The 27,749-nt window shown below is 37.8% G+C and overlaps 2 protein-coding genes across 3 annotated transcripts in view; one reads left to right on the plus strand and one right to left on the minus strand.

The window, feature by feature from the left end:
* The window catches only part of CASK (calcium/calmodulin dependent serine protein kinase), a 144,447-nt gene that overhangs the window by 87,183 nt on the left and 29,515 nt on the right, over positions 1-27,749 (minus strand). For both annotated transcript variants that reach the window (XM_026042843.1, XM_026042841.1), the window contains exons 3-4: positions 20,883-20,960; positions 18,711-18,783 (exon numbers count right to left, since the gene is read on the minus strand). In XM_026042843.1, the coding sequence (XP_025898628.1) occupies positions 18,711-18,783; positions 20,883-20,960 (151 nt within the window). The remainder of the gene's footprint in view (positions 1-18,710; positions 18,784-20,882; positions 20,961-27,749) is intronic.
* On the plus strand, positions 43-3,583 carry LOC112950344 (probable G-protein coupled receptor 34). The gene is made up of 2 exons (XM_026042845.1): positions 43-117; positions 1,805-3,583. Exon 2 carries the CDS (start codon positions 1,828-1,830, stop codon positions 2,965-2,967), a length of 1,140 nt encoding a protein of 379 aa, XP_025898630.1. The 5' UTR covers positions 43-117; positions 1,805-1,827; the 3' UTR covers positions 2,968-3,583.

Consider the following 27,749-nt stretch of genomic DNA (forward strand, 5'->3'; position numbering starts at 1 on the left):
TTCTTATCACTTTTGCAGAGCAGCTGGTGCTTTAACTTTCTAGTAAGAGGACACGCATGTTACTCCTTCCTCTCTTCACCACTGGTTCTGAAAATCAGCAGCCTTTCTTAATAAACGGTAAGTAGTTTCCTCTTAAACTACAGTAAAGCAAAATGCTATTAAAATTTAAATTACTGAGGTATTAGAGACAAATTACCTTCTTTAATAGATTTGAGCCACATGTGCTTCATGCTTATAGGTGAAAACATTTATTGTATATTAAAAACATAACTTTTAGCATCTACAATGTAATTGTTTTTTCATCTCTCATTCACTATAAACATGTAACTATGTAAGTAAGTATATGTCAAGGGCTTAAGAACAGCAACGTTAACTTCAAGGGCTTAAGAACAGCAACATTAACAAGAAATCAAAATGGAAGACAGCTTTTGAGATGTATTTGAAAGCATTGACTTCTTTGCCAGAAGAAATTTCTAAAATTATTTCAGCTAATACTAAATAGCAAGAACATTAAGGCAGCAGTCTTCTTAATAGTGCTAAGGCAGTGTGGACATACTCAAGGCAATTATAAGATCAGCCAGCATGGAAGGTTTATATGCTCACCCGCTAATTCATATTCTGTATATACAGTAATACATCTCTAAGACTTTTTTTGCTTAAAAAGCTGTCATTTTTATTTCTGTAGCTATATTATTTAAATATGTATTTTTAAGTGCCAGTATACAAAGAACTCCATGCATATGGCAAAGGGCATTTTTTGTTGTTACTATTCTGTAAGCCTTGGGTCAAATTATGAAAAACTTCCTTTTTTTTTTTTTTTTTTTTGAATGAGATTAGGGGAACAAAAACATATGAACCTTTAAAATAGTTAAGACTAGTTAGTGTTAGTATGAATTCTGTACTTGTGTAGCATATTGATAAAAGAATTTGTAAAGTATATCACGATTTTTCTTTAAAGGGACAAGTAACTAGTATTTTTATGAAAACATAAAAAACTGTCACACCCTTAATGTAGTTTTTTGCACAGTGATGAATATAACATCCAGAAAAAAATTAAAATTTATATGAAGATACTATTATAAGGGAGGTACTGTATCAGGAATTCACATAGTGTTACTCATAGTAGATTACATAGCCAAGGAGTTTTCTTTTAGAAGATCAACTGGCAGTTGATAACCAGCGACTCACACAAAAGAGGGATTTGGTTGCCTATCAAAAATTAATACTGCTTAGTATAATTTTGATGTATTTCCATGTATTTTGTATTAACACACTGAGAATACTTCAATTAACTCTGCTTCCACATTTTTTGGCATCTCGATTAAGAAATCTCACTGTCACAAAATCATTGATCACAAAAGTCAGTATTAATAACAGAACATCATATTTTAAAAATTATTATAGATGGGGGAAAAAGGTAACAATTTCTAAAATTTGCAGCAAAATGTAGTTATTTCAAAACAAGATAGAGTTTAAAACAGCAGTTATTAGATTTGTTATCTGCATGAGTACTCCAAACCTGTCTGTTTTTGTCCACTTTATATATATATATATATATACACACACATATATATATATATAAAAAGCAACAACATTTCCTTTTTCTAAGAAAAGGATTACATCGTGCTGTGAGATCTGTCAAAAGTCCACAAAAAAAAAGTTATTCCACAAAACATAGCTCAACTTGGGCTAATTCACTTTTTTACTTACTGCATTTATTTCAGGTTGTGTATGCAATAAAGCATGGAGGTATATCAAGGTGTTTGGTGGTTAATTCTTATAATTTCTCTTTACATCTCTACAGAGCAGCAAAGAAAATCCTAACAGATGATGGCTGCAACTTCAGCTGATTTTTTGAATATTCCTCCATACAGGAAAGTTATCTGGTATAACCAAACAAACCTAGCCAGAAACTTCTCAGCAATCCAAAACGCGAGCTGTTCCCTCAATGATGACTCGTTATCATTTGCTTTAATACTTTTTTACACCATTATTTTTGTCATTGGATTAGCTGGAAATATTATAGCACTGTTTGCTTTCCTCTGCATTCACCAGAAAAGGAATTCTATCCAAGTTTACTTACTAAATGTGGCTATTGCAGACCTTTTGCTCATCTTCTGTCTCCCATTTCGAATATTGTATCACATTACCCAGAACACCTGGAAGTTTGGACCGATTTTATGCAAGATTGTAGGAACTCTCTTTTACATGAATATGTACATTAGCATAGTACTGTTGGGACTGATTAGTCTAGATCGTTATATAAAAATAAATAAGTCTGTGAAGCGTCCTAAAATGCTCACTACCACCCGAAGCATATATACTTGTTGTGTTGTATGGGCACTTGCACTGACCGGATTTATAATAGTGGTTGCCCCATCTTTCTCTAAAAGTGGGGAAAGCAACTCCACTATGTGCTTTCATTACAGAAATAAACACAAGGCAAAGACGGAAGCAATTTTAAATTATATTATTGTTATCATTTTTTGGATAGTTTTTTTCCTTTTGATACTTTCATATGTTAAAATTGCCAAGAACCTTCTGAAAATTTCTAAGAAAAGAGCGCATTTCCCTAATGCAGGAAAATACACTCAGACAGCGAGGAATTCTTTCATTGTGCTGATCATTTTCACCATATGTTTTGTTCCTTATCACGTATTCCGATTCATCTACATTACTTCACAGTTACAAAATCCATCTTGTTATTGGAAGGAGATCATTCACAAATGCAATGAGGTTATGCTTATATTTTCATCTTTCAACAGCTGCTTAGACCCAGTTATGTACTTCCTAATGTCCAGAAGCGTGCGTAAGACTGTACTCCAGCTTATCTGCAGAAGACTGCATGGGGATTCAAGTGTAAACTTAGAAAGTACTTCAGAAATGCAGCTTGGCCAATATACTCAAGAGCGGTTATCGACCATCACTCCCTATTCAAGCTCGGTAAAGAAGGCGTCTCTGATTTGATCATTGCAATGAATGGATAACGGCTTCTCTCTGTCAATGTGGAGCATCGGTGTAAGCCACGCAATACCACACAGCTACTAATCCAGCCTCTGTCTTCCTGTTGAGAAACCTGCTCCGGAAAAGGAGAAATAACTCTTTAGGTGTAATTAACTTCAAGGAAGTTTCATGTTTTGTTTTCTTGCACAAAGAAAATAATCTTGGATATTTTCTTTGGAACTAATCTAGAACACTAACTCTTTGGGGAGACTTCCACAAAGTGGTTTTAACCTGCATTTAAACTTGTACATACACAACAATATTACCAGCTAGGAATGTAAACAGCATGAATTTTACAAAAGTAATTCTTTTGTGTTGCATTCAAAGGAGCTATGTTACTTATCACAAATGTTCTGTATTTCTCTGTTTTAATAATTGTCAAAGAGATAAGCGTTTAAACTGTATTTTATAGAATTACTTTTTTTCAGATGAATATTTGAGAATTTAACGTATGTGGCTTAACAATGAGCTTAACATGGCTTACAATGAACAACACAGCCATTAATTCAGTTATTATTACAGAAGACATACTTTTGTTTATTAAACAGCATATTTAAAATATTCACACCTTTTAAGCCCTTTATTATATTTTTAACCTTTTCTTGAATGTCAAAGTCAAATATCTCAAGAAAAGCAAGCAAGGAGTTAGGAAAGGCCAGACAGGAAAGAAGATAAAAGGGTGTTTTTGGTAATCTAAGATATCTTCCAAACTTTGACTGACAGATCTGGTATCTGCAGCCACAGCAGAAGAGGATATTTAGCTCTTGTGAACCTATGAAGCATCAGCTCTGGCCTTTGTTCAGACTCCCAGTTCTTAAACCTAAAGCCTTGGAGATCTCCAAAGCTGCACGTTCCCCTGGCAGAGAAATTCTGTTTTCATGTGATTAAAAGAACTTTGATAACTGGTGATGCAATGTAAAAAAAATAATACAACATGCAATTATATTCTAGGATTAAAACCAAGCAGTCTTATTTATTCTGACAAAAACTAAAGATTTCAAGCTGTTCCATCATTTAAGCAGGGTGGGGGGGAAGGAGGACGACACACACACGTGCAAGGGGGAAGGGTGTTAGAGACGCAAAGACCAGTGATTACACAAAGAAAACAACTCTGTCCAGCATGAGAGGTCAGCAAGATGAACGAATCAGGTATGAGGCATTAGTTCTACAAAATAAGGCTTTATTACTGTAAACATATATAAGTAATAGGGCTTAGGTAAGCTGGAGCACAAGGGCTGATATAACTATTAATATGTCTATTAATAATTTCTCTAATATATTTTGTGACTTTTTAGGACAAATCTATAACAAACCATGCAAATTCTTATCATTATTGTACAATACTGTGGTTTTACAAAGTACTGTTAAAACTCACATTAAACACAGTAGACTTAAAACTTCACCTCTGCTAATTATAACCTTAATTTTAGTGTGATTTTACTTCAGATTTGGTTAAGCTGAATGAAAATACATTAAGTGTATTTTGTCATGCTTTTAAAAGGCACAGTGTGGGGCTTTTATAAACATATAGTTTTTGCAAAAGTATCTTGGTAACTATTGAAGATTTACAGTTAATTTCTGTTTTATTCTTACAATAACTGTGCCAAACCTTTTTCAGAAGCTTTTATGTATTATCTCATCACCCTTTGAGATGTGCACTGGAGCAGGAACTGTCTTGACTTCACACAGTATATTTGCACAATGCCCAAAACAGTACGTCTCTTCTCCTGAAGGCATTACAATAGTACAAGTCACATCAGCTAAGATAAACCCAGTGTGTAGTTTATAAATCAATAGTTTACAAGACATGGGCACTATCTCAGCATTTTTTTCTTATCTATTTTTGCTGTAATCTAAGTGACTATTGGACAACACTGATCACCAGGCCACTGCAGGACTTGCATAAACTAAAAATTCCAAAATTCTTCTTCATTCATTCATACAAGAATTTTAATTAAATCGATTTTTATCCAAGGACACTGCACAATTGCAAAAATGGACTGATGATCTTTTTAGCCCATGCTTCTAGATGTTGGAGACCAAATGCACAAACAGGCTCAGAAAGGGATTTGAATCTAAGCAGCACTGTCACATGGGAAATGATATGTACCGAATGAAAAACCATAGGCAGGTATCTGCTAAATTATCAGTTTTAATCTGCAAGTTCTTTTTTTGTTCTTTTTTCTTTAAAAACAAACTACCACCAACAAAACCTGTCCCAGTTTTGAAGGTGAAATATCAAGTTTTGCAAACCAATATTATTGAAAAAGAAATAGTCTTGAAGCATCTTTGGAGGTCTGCTGAAAGTTATGCTGTGACATTTTCAGTAATCATATTACTGGTACTGTTGTTTCTTGCTGCTGTTTTTAGCTGTGCTTCCTAGGTCTGAGTTTAGGAGAATTCCAACATCATTCAGTTTATGCCCAGAAAGAGCCACAAATACAAGAGACTTGATAACCCATTCAGCCCACTCCTCACCCCCTTTTCAAATGTCAGGTAGTAAATAAAACTGTGATATTTCATTTGCACAATACACATTCTGCAGCCTTTGACTAGTTTTCTAGGTTTCAGTAGCATCTTTGTTATACATAAGTTAGCATCTTTGTTACACATAAGTCCACTACATGTTGCAGAATTATCAATTTATGTTGCTTTTACAGATACTCATTTTCATGTCATTGGTAACTCTGGGATTATATATATATTATTCTGGAATCATATCTTTCTTTCTGTCAGAAGCAGCTAATCTAACATATGTCCTTGTACAACCTGCATGAATCATATTTTGCTTCTTTACTCAAGACCCCACTTTGTCCTATTTCACTACCTGCAGCCTTCAAAAATTTTCTTGCTTTTGTCTGTAAATGCTGATGGGTATTTTACCTTTCAACCAAAAAGCAAGGCTAGTTTCCTCACAGAATTCTCATATTACACACACAAAATTTCAGGTGCAGAAGAGAAGAAAAAAAGATACTTGCTATTCCTTCCACCAAAATTATCACTATGCTAAGACAACCATATAAATGTGCAGAAAAACAAAGCCCGGGGTAATTCATTTTGCAGCTTCAAATTCCCTGCTTAGAGTCAATAGAATCTGTCTTTTCAGTAACAGTTTCACTTCTACTGCCATTTATTTTTTAATTATTTTCACGTTTTCACAAAAGGTACACGAAAAAGACCAAAACGTTGTTACACACAAATATATTTAATTTGAAAAGAATGGAGAATGGTAGATTCTCCATTTACTATGTTTTGCTCTACCAATACATGGCAGAGCAAAGCATAGTAAAAGATTACAATTTCTTTATAATGATAAATTCAATTTTCATATAAAACAAATTCTAAAGATATTTTTTACTTTTAACATGATCTAAATACAGATCCACTTCTTCTTTTTAAAGAAAAAAAATAAGCACGGGAAAGGAGACCTCTGGAGGCCACACAATGAATTGCACTGGGAAAGACAAAAATGTAGGCAGTATTTAGCACTAAAGACATGCAGGGTAAGAATTCGGCAAAATGATTTTTATTCAACCCAAGTTTTCCAATTTGAGATACATTGTTTTCTTTTTGTCTTGTCTATGTAAAAAAAAAAAAATCCTGTGAAACACTCATCTTTGCTTATGTTATGACAGCCAAAGAACAGAAGCCATGGGTACAATATTTAGGTGAAAGAACATATGTGAAATCATCATGGACAACGTAGAATGAATTGCACAAATGACACACTTGTGCCACATTCAATGAATACTCAATATCCAATGAAGGTACTTACAACCTGGATCAAAAACATACTTCTGTTTTGCTTTTCTATCATTTATAATATTCCATTTCTTTGTCATCTATATTACTAAATAGTTCCAAAACAAAGTGTGCTAGATTATAATCAATGTAAATATCTCTCATCGCAGTTTAGAAACATTTAGAAAAAAAACTGAGCACTATCTCTTCTCATGCCATGAATTATCATCACAGAATCTTAGACGCTGCAGACTATAACCAACTGAATAACAATACATGCAGAAAAATTTCTGAGAGGAGAGCATATCCAGAGGCCAAAAACAGTGTGAGCAATTACAGTTACCAGAGGAGTTTATTATTATTCAGTTGGTTACAGTCTGTAGAGTTTAAGATTCTGTGATCATAACTCATGGTTTTCTTGTTTGTGAATTCAAAGGTTCTACTAGAATAACTTTTAAATACATATAAGCATTCAAATGAAAAGAAAAAAATATATATACAACCAATACTTTTCAAAGTTCAACTAAGCCTAAGAGGAACAAGACATAAAGTGCACACCAACTTAACTGCAGTATTACAGACTAACTACTAATATGTCATAGTATGTTTCCCTCACTTAAATGTAATTGTTTAGTTTAAATAAGAGGCCAGTATACATGACACCATTTTAGAAAAAAAGCATATATATATATATAAAAAAAGAAATTGAACAGTAAAATTCACAGTACATCACTGCAGTGTATTCTCACTGTGAATGTTCAAAAATAGGGCAAAAGTAACAAAACAAGGATCTTACTGCAGAACCTTTTACATGGTATCTTCTCTGTTCTCACAGAGGAATTTATTTATAGCTGACAAAAAGCCCTGCTTCACAACCACAGACATTTCCGACAGAAAAACAAAAGCAAAACAAATAAAAAAAAAAATCTAGTCTTAAGCTCGGTGAAGCAGAACTTGATCTGTGACTAGACCTTATTCATGGAGTGGGAAAGCTGCTTTCTGCAGACTTGTGGATGATTTGTACAAAATATTATTTTCTTTGGACAGAAAAACACTGAATTTTCCCCAACTGATTGGTAATCCTAGAGTATCACCTCAGCTGTAAACTGCTTCCACAAAATCCATCATCTAACTGGACGTACGCAATGTATTCAGTCGGTCACTTAACCCTGGAATGAGGATACGGATACTAACCCAGCACGGGCAGCATTGTCAAGAATAGCCTGTTGCTTTTGTGAAGTCTTTTGGAGCTGAAGCTAAGCAGCACTGAAACCGGTTTTCACCCCTCAAACACTTCTCTTCTCCATTCTGGGAAGTGGGCGGCCCTGAAGAGCCCGGCAGGATCCACTCCTCCACGCCCAGAAGGTGGAAGGGGCTGCACAAACCCCACAAGCTCTTCCTGCACCAGAGCTTCTTGAGCCTTTTGGCTGTTACAGTCACTCTTCCACACCACCTCCCTCTCCTTATTCTTCTAATGGAGTTACACCTGGATCTAATTTCAAAGTCTTTGTTACACAGATCACATCTTTAGGTTTGAACTTTTAATGCTTTTGAACTTTTAATGCTTGGCTCATTGCTGACTGTGTACATGAAAGGAAAAATTCTGAAAAACCTACCTATAAAGGACAGGTACTTAAAGGTACTTTCCAGATTTAAATAAATACCATCCTTTAAACTGCAGCAGCGGAGATACAAAGGAAGTGCTTCAAACAGAAATATTTCCTCCCTGCAAAGGAAGGTGCTTGCAGCTTGCATAGGTAAGGTTAAATTGATACTTCTTTGTTTCCTCTGACAAAATGTGGGCATTTTGTCCCACAGAAACGAACATTAGATCTCTAAATAACTAAATCTACCAGTTAGTTTGTGAGCTTAACTCACTGGGATAAAAAAATGTAATAAGTTTTGACTCAACAATCTACATGGGACTTTAAGATAAAACAACTATAAAACTGTCATTTTTCAAATTGTAAAACATGGACAATTTAATCGGCATATATGTATATTTGGCTAATCTACTTGGTGTCTGCTTTTTTAATCAGAGTTATACAGAATACTCTTCAGTATTTGAGTTCAGTTTCTGAAAAAAAGTTTCGACAATTTATAAGAACCTGTCAGAATTTTTACATATGCTTTTAAATGGAATGTTAATGGAATATGCTCACTAGGATACATGTCACTAAATTTATATCTGTACAAGAGAGGATCTATCTTCACTACAGGTCAGTAAACTGAAATATTTTTTGTATGCAGTCGCTATAAAGAGTTTTAAACACCAAATAGATTGCATTTCTTATTTACGGTCTATAAATCAAGAATAAATTGAAAATTAAACATGGAAAAAAACCCTGTATTTGTATGTTCAGCAGTCATTTCTTATGTTTAGAAACAGACACTGGATTGATTACGCAAAATATATAACCCAAGAATACAGCTTGAACAAGGTGTCATGAGATTCTGATGGTGTTTACAATCTGCACAAAATAAACGTACATAGCCAGATTTCAGAATCACATATAGCTGTATTTCTTACTTAAATGAAGGCAGGGAATACTCCATATCTGCCATTACGGTAATATTTTGCATTTGTTTTGCATATTTAACTTAAACTGAGAAATATTTTCCGAAGCTGGTTACAGCTGTTCAAAAAGATTAAGTGAGACCACACAAGATATTCTCATGCCCTAGCTTAAAGCATCTGCTTCCTCACTTGGGTTATCAGACTTCATGCATATAAAATCTTGGGGTTTTGATATGGGAGAGCTTTTTCGGTAAAACCTATCAGTGAGAAAGTGCCCAGGGAGCAACATCATGCAAATTCAAGATGGCCACACGGGATTTAGTAACAGAGAAGCAGGGGAGAAAAGGGAACAGTTAAAACAAGAACAATTAAAAGAGAAGCGAGATGCATTATTACATAAAAATAACGTGTTCAATTGTGTTTCAGCTCTGCCCATTCATTTAAGGAAAAGCGGCATCAATGAGAAATTCAACATGCCTTCAGCCATCGTTCGCTACTACTGTAGCTCTACCAGTCATCTACTCTATCCTATTCACCACTGGAAGTTTGGGAAATATTCTCTCTGCTTGGATATTTTCAAGGAAAATACCTACAATGCAAAAAAGAGCACAGTACATTTACCTGGCAAACCTTGTTGCTGCCAACTTACTCATATGCAGCACCATGCCCTTCCTGGCGGCCTACTTTGCAGGTGGGTTTCAGTGGCCATACGATTCCGCCATATGCAGGATAGCGAACCACCCCAGCACGGTCGTCTTGCACGTCAACATGTACGTCACCATCACCATTCTGTGCTCCACGGCTCTGAGCCAGTACGCCACGCTGAAGAAAAGCAACGACTTCTCGCAGGTCGCTCGGCCAGTTAACAAAAGCTTTTACAGGCGTGCCCTCGAAAAGTTTCGCCAGCCAAAATTCGCTAAGAACTTGTGCATCACTATATGGATTACTGTGGTGTGCGTAACTGTAATAGCTATAACGTACGATGCCGAGGCAAAGCCTGGGCAGGAGTTTCACCAGTGCTATAATATCAAGGTAGAATCTGGTGAATACACCACGAGGATCGCGGCTTCTGTTGCTACTGCCTGCTTTTTTGTATCTTTTATTACGGTGTTGATGTCATACTACTCGCTTACCAGGCATCTGAGTAAAATACAAAAAAATACCTGTATTGGCAAGAAACATCTCATTTACAGAACAGTCAGGAGAAACATTCTCATCATCCAGATAATATTAATTGTCTGCTTTCTCCCATATCACACTTTTAGGCCATTTTTTTATGTTCTGCTTACAAATAAAGACTGCCAAAGGTTAAACTACCTAGTGGAAATCAAAAACTTCCTTACTTGTCTTGCTGCTGCTAAGAGTAGCTTAGATCCACTTATAACTCTTTTGCTAGATAAAACGTTTAAGGAAAGTCTCTACAGCCTGTTTGGAAAATGCACATCAAAAGACCACAAACGTAGAGCTGATAATTCTACTGAAGAGACACCCCCAACTAGGAAGAATGATGGGACAACGCCAAGGGAATATGACTATCAATAAACTCATTTTAACTATCTATATCAAGACTTGTGTGAAATAAGTATTTAAATAAAATGCAAAAAAAATCACTTGTATTATTTTAAGTTATTTTGCTTACAGCATCAGACATAAATCCTACACGTACATCCAAACAATGTACTCCTATCTAAGTAGTCAGGGAAGCAGGCTGAAACTAGGCTGAAGCAGATCACACAGCTCTCCATCATTTCTAAGTTTCAGACAGTAGCTTCCTTCATAGCAAAGAATAGGACAGAAAAAAAAACACATAGATGTATCTTCTCTGCACTGACTGAACTATTATCAGACTTAAAAAAGGCAAAAAAAAATAGTAAAGACTAAAAAATGCATTCAACAAGTATTCTTTGTTCAAGAATATTTGACTAAGAGGCTGATTTTTTTCTTAGTTTTTATTTTTTTAATGGGGAATGAATCACAAGGCATGCTGAAATTATTTGGGTTAGGAAGGAAAGTTCTTAATGGGAATAATATTTTTTACCTATGTCCACGACTAGCATTTTGCTATAATAACTGTTTCCTTGGGAGTAAAACCCTACTCAAATATTTTATAGGCTTTTTTTTTTTTTAATTCTTGCCTCACAGAAAGAGCTTTTCTATAGCTTTGTTTTAAAATTGTGGTAATCTTAAAGTTAAGATGTAGATCATTTATCATCTTGCTCTGGCATTTCCTATCATGAGTGTTATGGAAATTAAATCTGCAACAGGGTGATTCAGAAGAGAAAGCTTTGATGGTGACTGCCAACCTGCACTGGCAGATGGATGAAGGATCCAGAGCCTGGGAGATCTCTTGTGGCCTAGCAGAAATATTTGAAGTGGTGTTTAAGAAGAACACATTTTAGGTGCTCTGTAGGCTGGTCAGGAAATGTTTTTCTTTCCTGGAATCTTACTCATGGTAGTTATATTTAACGAACAGTTTCAGCAGTGGTTACATTATTGGTACATGGCCTGTGTGTGCTCAATATACTGTATTCATATAAAAGTGATACATAATTCTCAAAAGTGAATTAAAACATGTTACTACAAAAAGTATTTTGTTGTTCAAAACAACACTTAAATCCGGGCTGTTTATAGAAGATAGCTGCATGAGATTAACACAAAAGATCTACAATATTGTAACATATTGGAATACACAAATTTTGAGGGAAAAAAAGGATTAAATGCATACATGCAGTTATTTCTAATATCTGGCAATATTTGAGTTTAAAAAAAAAAATCACAGAATTTCTACATACAGGCTAGTCTTGTCAGGTAAATGTTATGGTTTAACTGGGAAGACGTAAGACATAAATGCTGATTAATCACTCCCTGTTTATTAGGAGTATGAAGCACGGGAATTTCTCTTTTCTCCCTCCCCCCAAATTAGAATATCCTGATGACTTAAGCAGGAATTTTGATCAATTCAATGGAAAACACTTGAGATTAATTAACGGTCTTTTCCATTCTTGACTCTTCTTTGCAACTAAGACCAAAAGGGATTTAGTACTGTCTGTGCTCAGTGGACTAGAACATTAGGTATTTGAAGAAATCCAGTCATTTGCTCAATATTAAGTAATAAAATCGAGCGAGCTCTTCTATCTTCAGTAGTCTACTGAGTTCCATGACATTGACTCCTGGGATCGCCACACAGTGCCACTAAATGTTGGGTAGGTCCCCTACTCTCCTGCCAGCAGGTATGAATCACAGAATATTCAAGGTTGGAAGGGACCTCTAGAGATCATCTAGTCCAGCCTTCCCGCTCAAGCAGGCACACCTACAGCATATGGCACAGGGCGGCATCCAGGCGGGTTTGGAAGACCTCCAGGGAAGGAGACTCCACAACCTCCCTGGGCAGCCTGTGCCAGGGCTCTGTCACCCTCACAGGAAAAAAGTTCCTCCTCACCTGGAGATGGAACCTCCTGTGTTTCAGCTTACGCCCATTACCCCTTGTCCTATCGCTGGCCACCAATGAGAAGAGCTTGTCCCCTTCCTCCCTGCATTCTCCCTTCATGAACTTATACATGTTAATCAGATCCCCTCTGAGCCTTCTCTTCTCCAGAGAAAACAGGCCCTGTTCATTCAGTCTCTCCTCATACGAGAGATGTTCCATTCCCTTAATCATCTTTGTCGCTCTCCGCTGGACCCTCTCGAGAAGCTCCACATCCGTCTTATACTGGGGAGCCCAGAACTGCACCCAATACTCCAGGTGCGGCCTCCCCAGAGCTGAGCAGAGGGGCAGGATCCCCTCCCTTGACCTGCTGGCAACACTCCTCCTGATGCAGCCAGGATCCCATTGGCCTTCTTAGCCACGAGGGCACACTGCTCACTCATGGTTAACTTAGTGTCAACCAGGACTCCCAGGTCCCTCTCCGTGGAGGTGCTTTCCAGCAGGTCGAGCCCTAATCTGTCCTGGTGCCTGGGGTTATTCCTCCCCAGGTGCAGGATCCTGCACTTGTCCTCATTGAATCTCATGAGTTTCCTCTCTGCCCAACTCACCAGCCTGTCCAGATCCCTCTGGATCTGGATGAACTTCCCTGGGGAGGACCCAAAGACCCCCGTATCATCTACAACTCGCTTCGGATTCTGCAAGTTGAATAAAAAGGCAACTGAAAAAGACAGAAAAATCACAGGAACATAATACTTTAATACAATAAATACCCAGGAGAAAATAATTTGGTGTTCACTTCCAGTACAGGATTCCCATGTGATGTTTATCAAATGGCTCTGGGAATAAACCTTAAGTGGGCAACTCTAGGGAGTAATACTACAAAATCCAGTAGGAATAGTGCTCTAGGAACAGAGTATACGAGCATAGAAAAATGGTTTGTGTGGGTGTGTGTTTTACTGTATAAAGCAGCCAATGGCAAGAACCCTAAACTGGGACTAAATTGAGCAGTTTAAGGTCTCATAACAGCACAGTGTTGCTTAGATTTCTGCTTCTAGATTGGCCGCAAAATGTTTGGGAAAGCAAACCCATTTACAGTCGTAGTGCTTCTGTGTTGCACGGTGCAAACGAGTACCTGTGACTTCTGTCTATCCTTAAATTCACTTTTTAATGAGCTCTGTTCACAGGATACCTCAGCAAGTGCCTGAGGAACAAATTCTCAACACAGAGTGTCTTGGGGCAGTACAGGCTCACATCATTCTTTCTCCACCTTCCTAGTCACAGGCATTTGTTCCCCAGTGCTGAAATTATGGAGAAGAGAAGAAGATGGGCAAAATTTTGGAAACTAGCAATCAAATGCAACTTTCTGACAGATTCGTAAAGAACTCCGTAATTCCTACTTAGGGTGATGAAATGACATACGCTTCTACTTCGTTTCCTGTATGATATGTCCTTTAAGTTTCTGAATTGCATCACAGCTTTTCTTGATTTTTTTTTTTTTCTTGATTTAGCTGCTGGAAAAGCTTTTGCACAGTACAGGCAATTTGAGAAACTAAAAATCACGTAATACGGTGCTCCAGGCTTCTGCAGACTAGTTCAGAAACTAAAAATGTCACAAAACCGACAATCAAGACAGAGGCAGAGAAATATTTCAGCAAAACACAGCTCATGCTAAAACTCCTGGCACGGCTCAGACATGTGTGCTGACTCAAAGCTAGCAAGTGACTTGTGAGTTATATAAGCAAAATACAGGAATTCATTTCTAGGGGAGGGAAAACAAAGATCTAGGCTGAACGTACCTAGAATATGGTGTTTAAAAAAAAAAAAAAAAAAAAGTGGATACCTTACTCTTGGGGCCTCTTAACTTCCCTGTTGAATAAGGGAATGTTTCCAGAAAAACACAGTACATAAGGATTATTCTGGAAGTAATACTCAGAACAAGATTCACAGATTCACAGATTCACAGAATATTTAAGGTTGGAAGGGACCTCTACAGATCATCTAGTCCAACCTTCCTGCTCAAGCAGGCACACCTACCGCATGTGGCACAGGGTGGCATCCAGGCGGGTTTGGAAGACCTCCAGAGCAGGAGACTCCACAGCCTCCCTGGGCAGCCTGTTCCACTGCTCTGTCACCCTCACAGTAAAGAAGTTGCTCCTCACATGGAGACGGAACTTCTTATGCTTCAGCTTGTGGCCATTACCCCTCGTCCTATCGCTGGCCACCAGTGAGAACAGCCTGTCCCCTTCCTCCCTGCATTCTCCCTTCCTGAACTTATACATGTTAATCAGATCCCCTCTGAGCCGTCTCTTCTCCAGAAAAAACAGGCCCAGCTCACTCAGCCTCTCTTCGTACGAGAGATGTTCCATTCCCTGCATGAAAAACTACACAGGAAACCCTAATTCTCTCTCTGCCATTTATTCTGAAACCTCAATTTCTTTTAACAATTGAGTATATAACAAAGTCTACACAATCTAGATGCCTGCTGGATCCAAAAGACCTAATAACTTCTGGAGAACACAGGCCAACTACTACTACTTGCCCTCAGAAGGTGCTCACATTGTTATTCAGAGACTGAAAAGAGAATGGGTATTAAAGAATAGTTTCTATTCAGGCTACTTTAAATATATTTGAAAATATATTTGCATTTAGAAGCACACAGATAAAGGAATAAATACACACATGCGTGCAGCTCCCCCACCATGTACAACCTTTCTTAGTTTTCAGGTATACCCTAAAGCAGACATGTAGGAGCTTTGAACTTCACTGGCAAAAAGTGTCTGACCATAATTAGTTTAGACTAAAGACAGACTTAACTGAATGTGCTCTGAGAATTTTCATGCTTAATTCAGTTGCATCTAACACATAATCAGCTTGCAAATCTACCGGCAGATCCAGTCTCAGATCACGTAGACTGAGATTTGCACATGACACAAACCAGTGCATACTGCTTAGTCCTACCGTCTGGAAAAAAGAGTTTTACACTGAAAATCTTAAGAACAGAAAAGGCAGAATCTGCTTTAGCCAGTTTACCTACTTAGCTGATCACACATTGGAAACAAACTTTTGTGCCTGACGAAAGGCAAAACAAAGCTTGACTGACGATTGCATATCAGTTGTTTCATTCATCACAGGAACACATACAAGCTCTCAAACTACATGGAAATCATAGGATCAACTATCTGGCGTGAGAAAAGAATAAAACGTGGTCTCTAAAGCTCTTGATGTGATTAAATTCTCCTGAATCACTTCTATTGTCAAGCCAAGATAAAAACATTTCTCCTGACAGTAAGAACCTAACAACTCAAAACACTCAGTACTGACCAAATGTGGCTGTGAGAAAAAGAAAATCTGGCTTTAGGTTTTCTAAGATCACATTAAGCGTAGTAAGACCTGGCAACACTGAAACCCATTTCTTTACACCAAGAAGGCCACTTTCGTATTTTCAAATAATTATAAAATAATTCTACCAGGAAAAATTTCTCCATGGAAAGAGTGGGGAAGCATCAGAACAGGCTGTGCAGGGAAGAGGTGGAGTCACCGTCCCTGGCAGCGCTCAAGAAACATGAGATGAGGGACGTGGTTTAGCAGGCCTGGCAGGGAGGGGTTTATGGTGGGACTCAATGATGACCGAAAGATTATGTACAGATCTATGAATCTATACAGCATAGAGCCTAGGGAATTGCAATAATTAGTGATATACCTTACAATTAAAAGCTTAAGAGAGATATTACTGCTTTTCCTTTTTCCTGAAGACGGTGCATTTCAGACCCTCATTATTCCTGCTCCCCTTTTTTGTTCTTTTACATAGGCACAATTCTACACACAAACTATTCTGTAAGAACATTCAGAAAAGACCATTTCAGTGTTGCTACTTTCTGAAGCTCTCTGTTGGATGCAGCAAGGCCTTGAAAGAACAAAGAGAAAGGTTGAATCATATTTCATCAAGCTGGCATACTAAAAGGAAAATGTAGTGAAAGAAAACTGTTTCTGAGATTCATGTTGTGAAGAATATTGGCCTGGAGTTTTCCAACCTCCTGCTCCAAGATTTTCTGCTTTAGTAACAGTAAGATGCCAGCTACAAGCAGTAGGTGCTGAATGCAGTACCATGGTAAGTGAAGATGAAGCAAAGGTACAGTTGCTCAATAAATGACTGTTTTCACAGACAACTGAAGAAAATTAAAGCAAGTAGAAAGCATCTTGAGCAAGTTTTTCATGTTTTGGTTCTGGCACAGGAAGCAAGGCCAAGACCATATGGGAGCAGGCCATATAGGCTGCAGACACAGCGTTCCCGAGGCTCTAGCAGATCTTGTCCTTAAGGAAGTTGGGTGAAGTCTCTGGCATCAGACTATAGCAGACTGAAGCAGTCCTAATTTAACTCCTTTCGTCTGCTTGGATAATTTGGAAATTGGTCAGTTAGACAATTAATTCCTTTTAAAACAACATCCACAGTGACATCTACAGTTGGGATACTGCAATTAGCTTAATGCTCTACACCCAAACCTAGGGGTACACTACTTCTACACAGCTTTTGCCAAGAATAAACAACACCTGGTGTGTATTTACGTGTCTCTATATCTACCAAGTCACATTCACTTCAGACAGGAAGATTAAAAATTCATAACTCACTGTTATTAAACAGGTTTATTTCCAAAAATAATGTTTTTAATTTAAAAAAAAAAAAAAAAAAGGAAAAAAGCATTGTTTTAGGAGTTTAAGTCCAGAGAGGCTGCAAAACAAATTCCTGTTCTACTGAATGAGGCCACTGGCTCTGAATTTTATTTATTTTTGTTGAAGAATATAGTCCAACAAAAACTGATGTAACTTTCAGGATACCAAAGCAATGTAAAGGTTTTTGTTCAGCTTAAAATTCTCACGGAGTATCATACGTACCCTGAGTAAACTAGAATATAGAACCTTCAAGACAAAACAGTAAGTGACTAAGATGACACCTTCAGAAGCTCTTGCTGTATCAAACTTTAAGATATCAAACAAACATAAAACAAAACTCTACTATGTAGAATAATTTTCTTTGTCTGGAGGAAAATGAGAAAAAAAAGGAAAGAAAAAATGAATTGGCAGAAGGCCTACAGTGCCTGCATACCACCTGAGAGCAAACAACTGCTTAAAGGTAAACCATGAGCTTGATGCCCACGCGGACCACTTGGGGGGTGCACGGAGCTGCCCCTCTCCCTCTCCATCATCTCTGCTCACCGGAATTTGGGCCGGCTCCCTCAGGCCTTGTTAGCTGTTTCATTAATTGCTATACAGTACCTGACTCAATCTGGATAGAAACAAAGAAACAAAGTCTTAGGGTAACCAAGACGGAACAGCCATCCTGGTGAATGAAATTACAAGGAACGTGTACTCAAATTAAGGAGAGTCAAATCCAAGTGCCTAGATTAAAACTCTCAATTATTTAATGTGACAGTACTTTAGGATAAGCTAATACCATAAATATACATATATTTAAAAAAATGCAAAATTAAAGATTATGTGTACATAGGTTTCATAAAAACTGAACTTCTCCTCCCAAATTCAATTGTGTTAGTTTGGAACTGTATTAGACAAGTTTTCATTGTAACAAATGTTTGGAAACTGTTGGCAAAAGTAGGTAATACCATGAACATTGTAGCACTTAAGCATTAATAAATCTCAGGATTTAGTGTGGCTGAATTTAGTCATTACGCAGTCAAAATGATGGATCATTAATCTACCAATACCAGTTTAATTTATGTAGTCAAATTATACCAGTGGAAAAAAAGAAAATGTAAGTAGATACCATACAAACAATCAAAACTTAGAAAACAAATTGACTTTCCAAGTAAGCTACAGTCAAATGCATACATACTTCCTGAACGTTGCATCTTGCCAGTATTAGCCATGGACAACATTAAGACACATTTAGGAGCAAGCACACACACTAGAATACTCATAAACACTAATTCTCATGTCCCTCTACATTACAAAAGTTACCAAAATTTGGGTAGTTTGTATTATTGTGGTGAAGGAAAAAAAGGGCCTTACCTTCACATCCCTGTGAATTATGTTATTATCATGACAGTAGCGCAGAGCTTCCAATATCTGTCTCATGTAATGACTGTGAAAACCAAACACATCACACATGACAAACCTGCAGGAAAAGTTACTATACGCATGCTACAAATCAATTAAGAGTCTAACTGTATAACCGACCAGCTTCCTGTTAACGTAGGAGCACAGGGGCCATGTTTATAACAATGAATAATAAAAAAAAAAAAAAAAAAAAGGAAGAAGTTCTAGGATTATTCTGACTGAAGCTGAGGAAAAATAAGGGAAGAAAAATCTCCATTTTCTGTTATGTAACAGTTTGAAATATTCAGCAATTTTGTTCACATGACAAAGAACCAAGGAACTTTTTTTTTTTTTTAATAATGAGGCATAGATAGGAAAAAAAATGACCATGAGTGCTGAATAGAAGCAAAGAATCAAACTTTGACTTGCCTGAGGCAGATGAAAGACAACTTATTTGTCCCCCTATTTTGAAAGGAGCCCCCCACAGACAAGTGACTATATTAGGATCATTTCTCTACCCGCCTTGTTGGCACTCTTTTGCCATGCACAGTAAATTGCCATTGGGCCACTAATGCATGTCCACAAGAAAGTATTCTGGTAAATTTTGCACTAAAAAGTTATAAACAATCTTGACTTTTATTTTGAATGACACAGCAGATTTTTAAATGGAAAATTCACACACAAATCTACTATAAAACAAAAGTGTTTGTTAGAAAAGATAAGGTCTTGAAAATTCTTTTTTTATTAAACCATGAAAATCACTTATTTCCAATATACGGAAAGACGACAAAACTGTTGTTGTTATTGAATGACAGATGGAAAATCTGTAAATGAAGAAGGAATGACACAAAAACCTATACGATAATGGAAAAACTGATAACGAAAGTAAAAAGGATAATAGCTTCCATTACAACAATTTTATTATAAAACTATATTGTGAAGGCAGAGTTTCCTGGGGAAAATCACTGAGGACGGAAGTGTTCTCTGGAGATTATTTAGTCCAAAGTCCTTGCTCAAAATCAAAGTCGGCTAGACCAGCCTGCCCAGGACCATGTCCCCTTGTGCTCTGTCTCCAAGGGTGAAGACTCCAACCTCTTTGAGCAAATTTCTGCGGTGTTCAATCAGCTTCCCCTGCCTCCTCAAGAGCATAAACAGAATTTCGTAGCATTCTCATTCCTGACATTATATTTTCTTCACCAGCAAAATTAATGACACTATCTTCTATAAGAATATCATAGAATATAACTAGAGGAATAAACTGATTTTTCATACATCCAGGAGGCACTCAAATGTTAGTGGTATGTAAAGTAGAAACCTCCATTTTCAGTGAAAAGAGGGCGAGTGTTTTCTCAAAGTATTAATTTTATCCCATCATATACAAATTCTGTCAAAGGATTTTCTTTGCTATGAAGTCTCCCATCTGCTTCCTTCAATGTAATTTCCACTCCTTCTAGAATGATGCTGCTTCCAAGCTCCCTCATCAAAAGGCACAAGTACTTATTTTCCCCGCCATGGATGCACGGAATCTCAGCTAACGTACTATCAGATGATAAAAAAAATCCATCTGACTGAAAGGAAACAACCACCAAGTCTGAGTTCTAGTGATACTTAAGAGAACTAAGCACTTCAAAAAGAAATCACATAATGGGTTTTCATTGTCTTTTTTTAAATATAGATTTTACGTCCATTTGGACGTTAGTACACCTACCAAGCAGAAAGTTGAAGCAGCCACATGGGAAAAAGTTGCTTAAAAACAAAGTAAATCCTCCCTCTCTTCACACTCCTCCTCTCCCCTCCCCAAACAAGAAAATGCAAAATAACAAAACACAACACTCTCAACCTAGCAAGACCAATAAAATCCACTCTTATCAGGTTAAGCCATATGAGAGATCCATTAAATGGCAAATACAGAAAATTAAATGCTGAATGTGAAATAGTATTTTCTTCAATACATCCATCCAAATACACACCTAATAAATAAAACAATTCTCTAGAATTCTAATTACACTAATTACTGTCACAATCGGATCAGGGAAAGGGTATTATGTACCCTGTTCCTCCTACTTCTAGCTACCAGACTGTGTAACAATATATTCCTTTCTCTTCTATTCTTCCTGTAGGATTAGTTAAAATTATGATACATACCTGGCTACAGCCTCACTGTACACAAATCCAGCATCTGCTCTCTTCACAATTTCAAAACACAGATCTGCTCCATCCATACTGTAAAACAGAAAGTTGGAAAAAAGCGTTTAAGACAGAGAGCTAAAATCACTGCGTAAAGTATCTCCAAAAATGTCACTATGTTGCTATTTCATTTATAAATCTCAAATCTTACATAAAATACTCTGGAAGAACTGGAAGAATGTATAACAGAGAATAACTGTTGCAGTTATACAAAAATCCAAATCAAACTGCACTTTAAATTGTGACTCCCTACCCTTCCCCCGCTTCTCGGGAAAGGGAAAAGGGAAAAGGGAAAAGGGAAAAGGGAAAAGGGAAAAGGGAAAAGGGAAAAGGGAAAAGGGAAAAGAGAAAAGGGAAAAGAGAAAAGGGAAAAGGGAAAAGAGAAAAGAGAAAAGGGAAAAGAGAAAAGGGAAAAGAGAAAAGGGAAAAGAGAAAAGGGAAAAGAGAAAAGGGAAAAGAAAGAAAATCTTTAAAGGGTGAGAGGTCAAGAAGATGTTTATACCTCAGAGCCTTCCTGAAGGCACCTGGAAACTGTGGCAGCAAAGATACTACATCACTAATCGGTACCTCATTCCTTTTCTCCCTAAATGCCTGTACTCTCCTGATAACTTCTAATAAATGTGGATAGTATAACACTGAAGAGTCAGGTATATTAGTTTTAAAGTCTCTAGGCTACAATTAGGCTACCACTTGTCTACTGGAGAAGCTTGATGTAGTTTAACCATCCTCCTTTCCTCTGTAGGCAGCTTCAGGTAGATTTATATCCAAAAAGGCTCATTGCTTGATGGGACAAGGAGAGAGTTAAAATCACACTCCATCATTGAAACTTAACACGCGCTTGCAAGAACATTAATTATAACCTCTGTCAGCTTCAGTCCCAACATCTTTTCTTTCTCCTCTCTACTGAAGAAGACTCAAGGAGTAAAAAAGCAGACTTTGCAGGACATGTAGAAAGGCAACATGGTCAGGAACATCAAGAAGTAGGTTGCGGAGTACAGGAACCCTCAGATGTTCTCTAAGTAATTACTACCAGTTCATCTCATTGCTACCTTTCTGCATAGATATTGTTACTAGAATCCACCTGAGTTATTTCTCTCAAAAGAAATCAAGACACTGTTTCAAAGCCAGCAGTCTTTTATATGATGTGCAGAAGTTCTAATTTCCACAGATTTTCCCCATAGAAAACAAACCAGGTAGATCCGTGATGATAAAAAGACTACTGACCAAAGGAAATGCACATCCATTTAAGCAGGGGCCAGACTTTCCCAGGCCAGTTATTTGAGCACCTGGTATTGGGATATCAACTCCTACAAACTGTGAATCTCTGTTATAAAATAGTGGCAGGCCTTCATCACATCAGTACATTCTTCCGTAGCCTTTTCCAGTATTTTTTCCATCCTGGTCAATTTCTCACACACACCTAAACATCACATGGACAGCAGTGTGCTATGCTATGCATTGCACTCTACAGCAGCGAAAGAAGCAGGGACAACATTGAACTTGGCTGAAGAACCTTATGGAACTTTTTTATTCTAATTGAGGCTGCAAGAACAAGAGTCAGTCTCATTAAAACCAAAGCAGACCAAAAAACCCTGGAATACTCAAGTGTATTTACAGACTAAAAATTCAGTAATATCAGGATCACATAAGACTTCTATAGCAACTGAAAAGGTTGGGGTAATGTAAGTCTTGAGGTACTGATGAACGCAAATTCAAGACGACTGGTGCAAACCATAGGGTTATCAGCACTAGGCATGCAAAAACTGTAAAACATTTAAAACTGAGCTAAGTTAAAAATTCATTAAAATAAGCAGACTAACACATATATGCACACACAAATACACATGTAGTGTAGCCGAATGCTAAGGATGCCACAATCAAGTTGGAGAAGTGATTTAATTCCTGCAGCCAATCTCAGCCTCTATGCCAGCAGACACCAGCAGAGGGCACTCCTGGAAGTGTCATGAGCTAAGATTCATGCCCAGGGTGCCATCCAAGGCAGCTCTGAAGAGCAAAAAGACTTCTCCACAGAACAAAGCCACATTTGAATTATTTTGAGTGCCAACTACATTCCTGGATTTTCCATATGCTATTATTCATCTTCCCACATTTTTCGCAAGAGAACTGGGGCTAGGTCGGGATGCAAGCTTTGATAGCTCTGGTCAGTACTGTTGTGAACCAGGACCACTTCTCTGCTGTTCTGCACAAACCTGATGAAAATGCAGAGCAGCCCAGCAGCTTTCCTCGGAGTGCTGTAGTTTTCTCCAAAAATTAAAATCAAAATGTACAGAACTTTCTTTTCCTACATGTCGTCCATGAATCCACTGTTTAGCTCATTCCAGGTAATTGTGAGATGCTTCTGAGTTTCTCTCCTGTCAGTTGCTACTTGGAAGATCTCCTTTCCACACTTGAAACTGAGACATTTTTAGAATTTTGTTGGCATTTAAGAGATGAATTTTGGTGCTCTTCACAAACTACATCACTCCATTTAGAGTTATAAGTAATAAACAACCTCTCTAAATAATACATGATCACTGAATAATTCATAAATTACAGTTTAGAAGATGAGCTTAGGAGAACAGTAATTTTGAGTAGATATGCTTAGAAAAAAATCTACTACTGATTTCATAACAATGATTATGTTAAATTATTAAACAATTAAAAAGTTATTAAACAGTTAAAAAGTAAAACAAAACCAACCTTAAGAATACTGCTTTCATGGTAATATAAAAGAACTACGGTACCTATCTGAAATCTTTAACACAGACTCTGATCTAACATGAAATCTTAGAAATCTCCACATGTCAGTCAGTATCATGAGGTTATACAAATATACTCACTTTACAATTATTTGTGAATTTCTTCCTGTCTATATGAATTCTCAAAAATACAAATATAGGAATTATCATACTCTATTTATTATACTTGTTCCTATACATAAATTTTACTTATAATTTTTCTGAACTTTTGCTAAGGAAAAAAAAAGAAACTTTAAAATTAAGAAAATAAATCACCATCTTGTAGTGAGGAGAGTTATAATTAATGCTCAAATTTCAATCCATCAGTGTCTTGATGCACTGAATTCTCAGTTTCTCTGCTAAATTTTGCTGCTTACTAGAATGTAGGCAAGATGTTATCCAAGGTAAAAAGCCTGTGACTTGCAAGCCTTACACAGCTTTGTCAACAAGAAAACACCCAAAGACCATTCTTTGAGCATCAAAACTAATGGCTTTTGGTCTCCTGTAAATTCCTATCCACCAGATGGATGAAATCAACAGTTATTAGAACAACCTTGAGATGAAAACTCTTTTTCCACAAATCAGACTACAATGCACTGGGTATGAGTGCATTGAAAATCAAACAAAAAAAAATCACCTCACATGCATTTACTCATGTAAATCTGAGTTCTGTTATGTCAAAAGTATCTGTTATGTCAAAGCGTTTGATACTCTGAGTACGTAGGAGTTTGATGAATTTGTCTGTCCTAAGGCATTTAAAAATAGCCATTTCAGGCTTTCAGTCCATAGGGGGGGAAAAAAAAGCACCCAGAGCTGCTTTAGATAGCAGATGTCACAGTACTGTGTGTGCTGTATGGAGCAGTCCTTTTTTTCTCCAGTTCTTCTTAACACTTGAACAAAGTTGAATGACTGAATGCACTGATGGTCATTTAAACATTCATTACTTTATATCCATAATTAACTCAGTAACTGCCACAATTTTAAATTACTGCTTTTATGATGCTGAGATTATGTAACTAGAAGATTTTTACATTTGCTAAATAGATTAAATGACAAAAGTGTATACGTACAACTATGTAACTACATATATGGTCTAATAGGTAAATCCAAATAAGACCAATACATCTAATGTCCAAAGATATAAATCCCTCTCTGAATGCACTAAGAAAGCTAACACCACTTAAGTAGTGAGAGAATATATGGTAAATGAATAAGCTATTTGCAGTCTATTTGGAGCTTTTCAGCATTATCAGTCTATGTGCTTTGAATATGCTGAGGATAAACTACATAAAATGCAGTATATTCTAAACTAAAATGCCATTTTTTCAGATGCTCCAAGTGCAACAGCTTCTTTGTTATACAGATATTGTTAATAAGTGACCCTTATAAGTGTCCAGAGGGACCTGGACAGACTGGAGGACTGGGCGGTGAGAAACCTCATGAGGTTCAACAGGGGCAAGTGCAGGGTCCTGCACTTGGGGAGAAATAACCCTGGACACCAGTACAGGTTAGGGGTGGACCTGCTGGAGAGCAGCCCTGCAGAGAGGGACCTGGGTGTCATGGTGGACGACAAGATGACCATGAGGCAGCAGTGTGCCCTGGTGGCCAAGAAGGCCAACGGGATCCTGGGGTGCATTAAGAAGAGCTAGCAGGAAGAGTCTCCAGCAGGTCGAGGGAGGTGATCGTCCCCCTCTATTCAGCCCTGGTGAGGCCACATCTGGAGACTGTGTCCAGTTCTGGGCTCCCCAGGACAAGAGGGATGTGGAGCTGCTGGAGAGTCCAGCGCAGGGCTACCAGGATGATCAGGGGCCTGGAACATTTGCCATATGAGCAAAGGCTGAGAGAGCTGGGCCTGTTCAGCCTGGAGAAGAGGAGGCTGAGGGGGGACCTGATCAGCGTGTATAAATACCTCAAGGGAGGCAGTGAGGAGGAGGGGGGCGGCCTCTTTTCAGTGGTGGGCAGGGATAGGACTAGAGGAAATGGCTTCAAACTGAAGCATCGGAAGTTCCACAGGAACTTAAGGAAGCATTTCTTCACTGTGAGGGTGACAAAGCACTGGAACAGGCTGCCCAGAGAGGTTGTGGAGTCTGCTTCTTTGGAGAACTTTAAAACCCGCTTGGATGCAGCCCTGTGCCACGTGCTCTGGGTGACCCTGCGTGTGCAGGGGGGGTTGGACTCGATGGCCTCTGAGGTCCCTTCCAACCTTGGGCATTCTGTGATTCTATTCTATGATTATCAAAGTGCTGTCTCACTGATAAGGAGCAACAGGGCTTAGACAAAAAGGAGTCAGAGACTGTAAAAGCAAAAGCAATAATTACACAGCAAATACAAAACAATATTCTATGTAAAAACAGTGCTTTTCCTTCTATATACGTACAAGCTGCAAAGCAACCATTCTGTGGTGTCCAGTATTGTCTGGAATAGGACAATACCAAACAAATATGAAGAAAGCTTTTTTTTTTCCCCCTTATTTCATAAATGAATTTTTTAAACAGCATGGCAGTTCTACACTGCTTTGTTCAATGGCAAGTAAATCCTTTAAAAAGACTGGTTTCATGTATCTTGATGCCCTATAGTTGAGGTAGTTAACTAATTACACAAAAATAACCACTGATAGGTCAAAAGAAAATGGCCTCAAGTTGTGCCAGAGGAGGTTGAGGTTAGAATATTACGGAAAAAAATTCTGCTGGGAACAAGTGCTGAAGCACTGGACCAGGCTGCCCAGGGAGGGGGCGCAGTCCCGGTCCCTGGCAGTGTTCAAGGAACGCGTGGATGAGGCCCGTAGGGACAGGGCTTGGCAGGCCTGGTGGGGACAGTTTATGGTTGGACTTGGTGAACATAAAGGTCTTTTCCAAACATAAGGATCTGATGATTAGGTAGAACAAGAACACCTGTATTCAGTAAAAGGTCACAGTTAAGACTAATCATAGATCCCTTGACATACAGCTGTCAGCAAATTCAAATTAATACCACAGAAGAATAAAGTAACCTGGGACTGTACGATAAAGACTGCGGCTGTTACGGCCTCTCAGGAGCCTCCAAGTAACTTCCTCCATGAGTGGAAAAGGGCCCAATGCCATGTTAAAAATTCATTCTTTTGGTGTGAAGCTTCAGTGCTGCTGTTTATGTTCTTCAATACTGTGAATTGTGATTTTTTTTTTTAACATTTAATGAAAACCTTTGGAAATGGGCACAGCTATACTTCTTTTTGAGCAGTACAATCTGTCACTCTCATTACACATGTAGTGCATTTCCTTAAACTTGTATCTTGACTTTGACAAGCTATTCAGAGTCATTTTAGCAGCTGCTCTGTGTAGCTCACAGCTTATAAAACAGTACAGGGCAGTGAAGTCAGTACATAAACTATGCTGGTACTTAAGTTATATGACACATACTTGCAGCTTCCAATACATAAAAAACTATGTGTCATTTATATGCAATTGATGACCTGAAGTTTTAAGCTCTGATATTGTACTTCTACCTACTGGTCCTGAATTAGCTCTCATGCAAAGCAGCTGCCAGTCCACAGAGAGGCTTTCTGTCAGCAGCTGGGCACACATCTCCTCTGCAGATCCGTGCTGCCTTCCTCCTTGTGGTCCTGTCAGAATAACTATCTCCTAATACATTTATTACTGCAGACAAAGTTTAGCTGCAAAGTAGTCAGGTTTCTCATAATAACAACATAAACAGAAAGCAACACAAGAGCGAATAATTTACTTATGTATGTATGCACAGACGCTTCTCTATTAATCAGCACATTTGTTAGGGCAGCCATAATTATACAGTAGGCCACTAACTCAGCCCTGGATCCAAGTACACAGCCTTCCTCCACAGCAGATGCAATCTCCTGTTTCATCCTTTACCACAGCATCCCCTCCAGCACAGCACATTCTGCAGCAGCTCTTTGTAAAGAGCAGCGCTAGGAAAATAACACTTCTTGTTCTCAAAATTTAGTAGGGAATGTAAAGTTGTGGTTGCAAAGTAGCATTATGGGCAGACAAGGCACATGCTGGACAAGAAAGAATCATTATCCTTCAGGTAATTTTGCCTCATTTCCTTCTCTCACGTGGCCTGAAGTCTGCTACAA

Source organism: Nothoprocta perdicaria, unplaced genomic scaffold, assembly GCF_003342845.1.
Source record: "Nothoprocta perdicaria isolate Ctin4 unplaced genomic scaffold, notPer1 scaffold_315, whole genome shotgun sequence".
Taxonomy (NCBI): Eukaryota; Metazoa; Chordata; class Aves; order Tinamiformes; family Tinamidae; genus Nothoprocta; species Nothoprocta perdicaria.

Excerpts from the sequence above, each read along its gene's own strand:
- LOC112950344 (XM_026042845.1), top strand. The coding sequence starts at position 1,828 with ATGATGGCTGCAACTTCAGCTGATTTTTTGAATATTCCTCCATACAGG.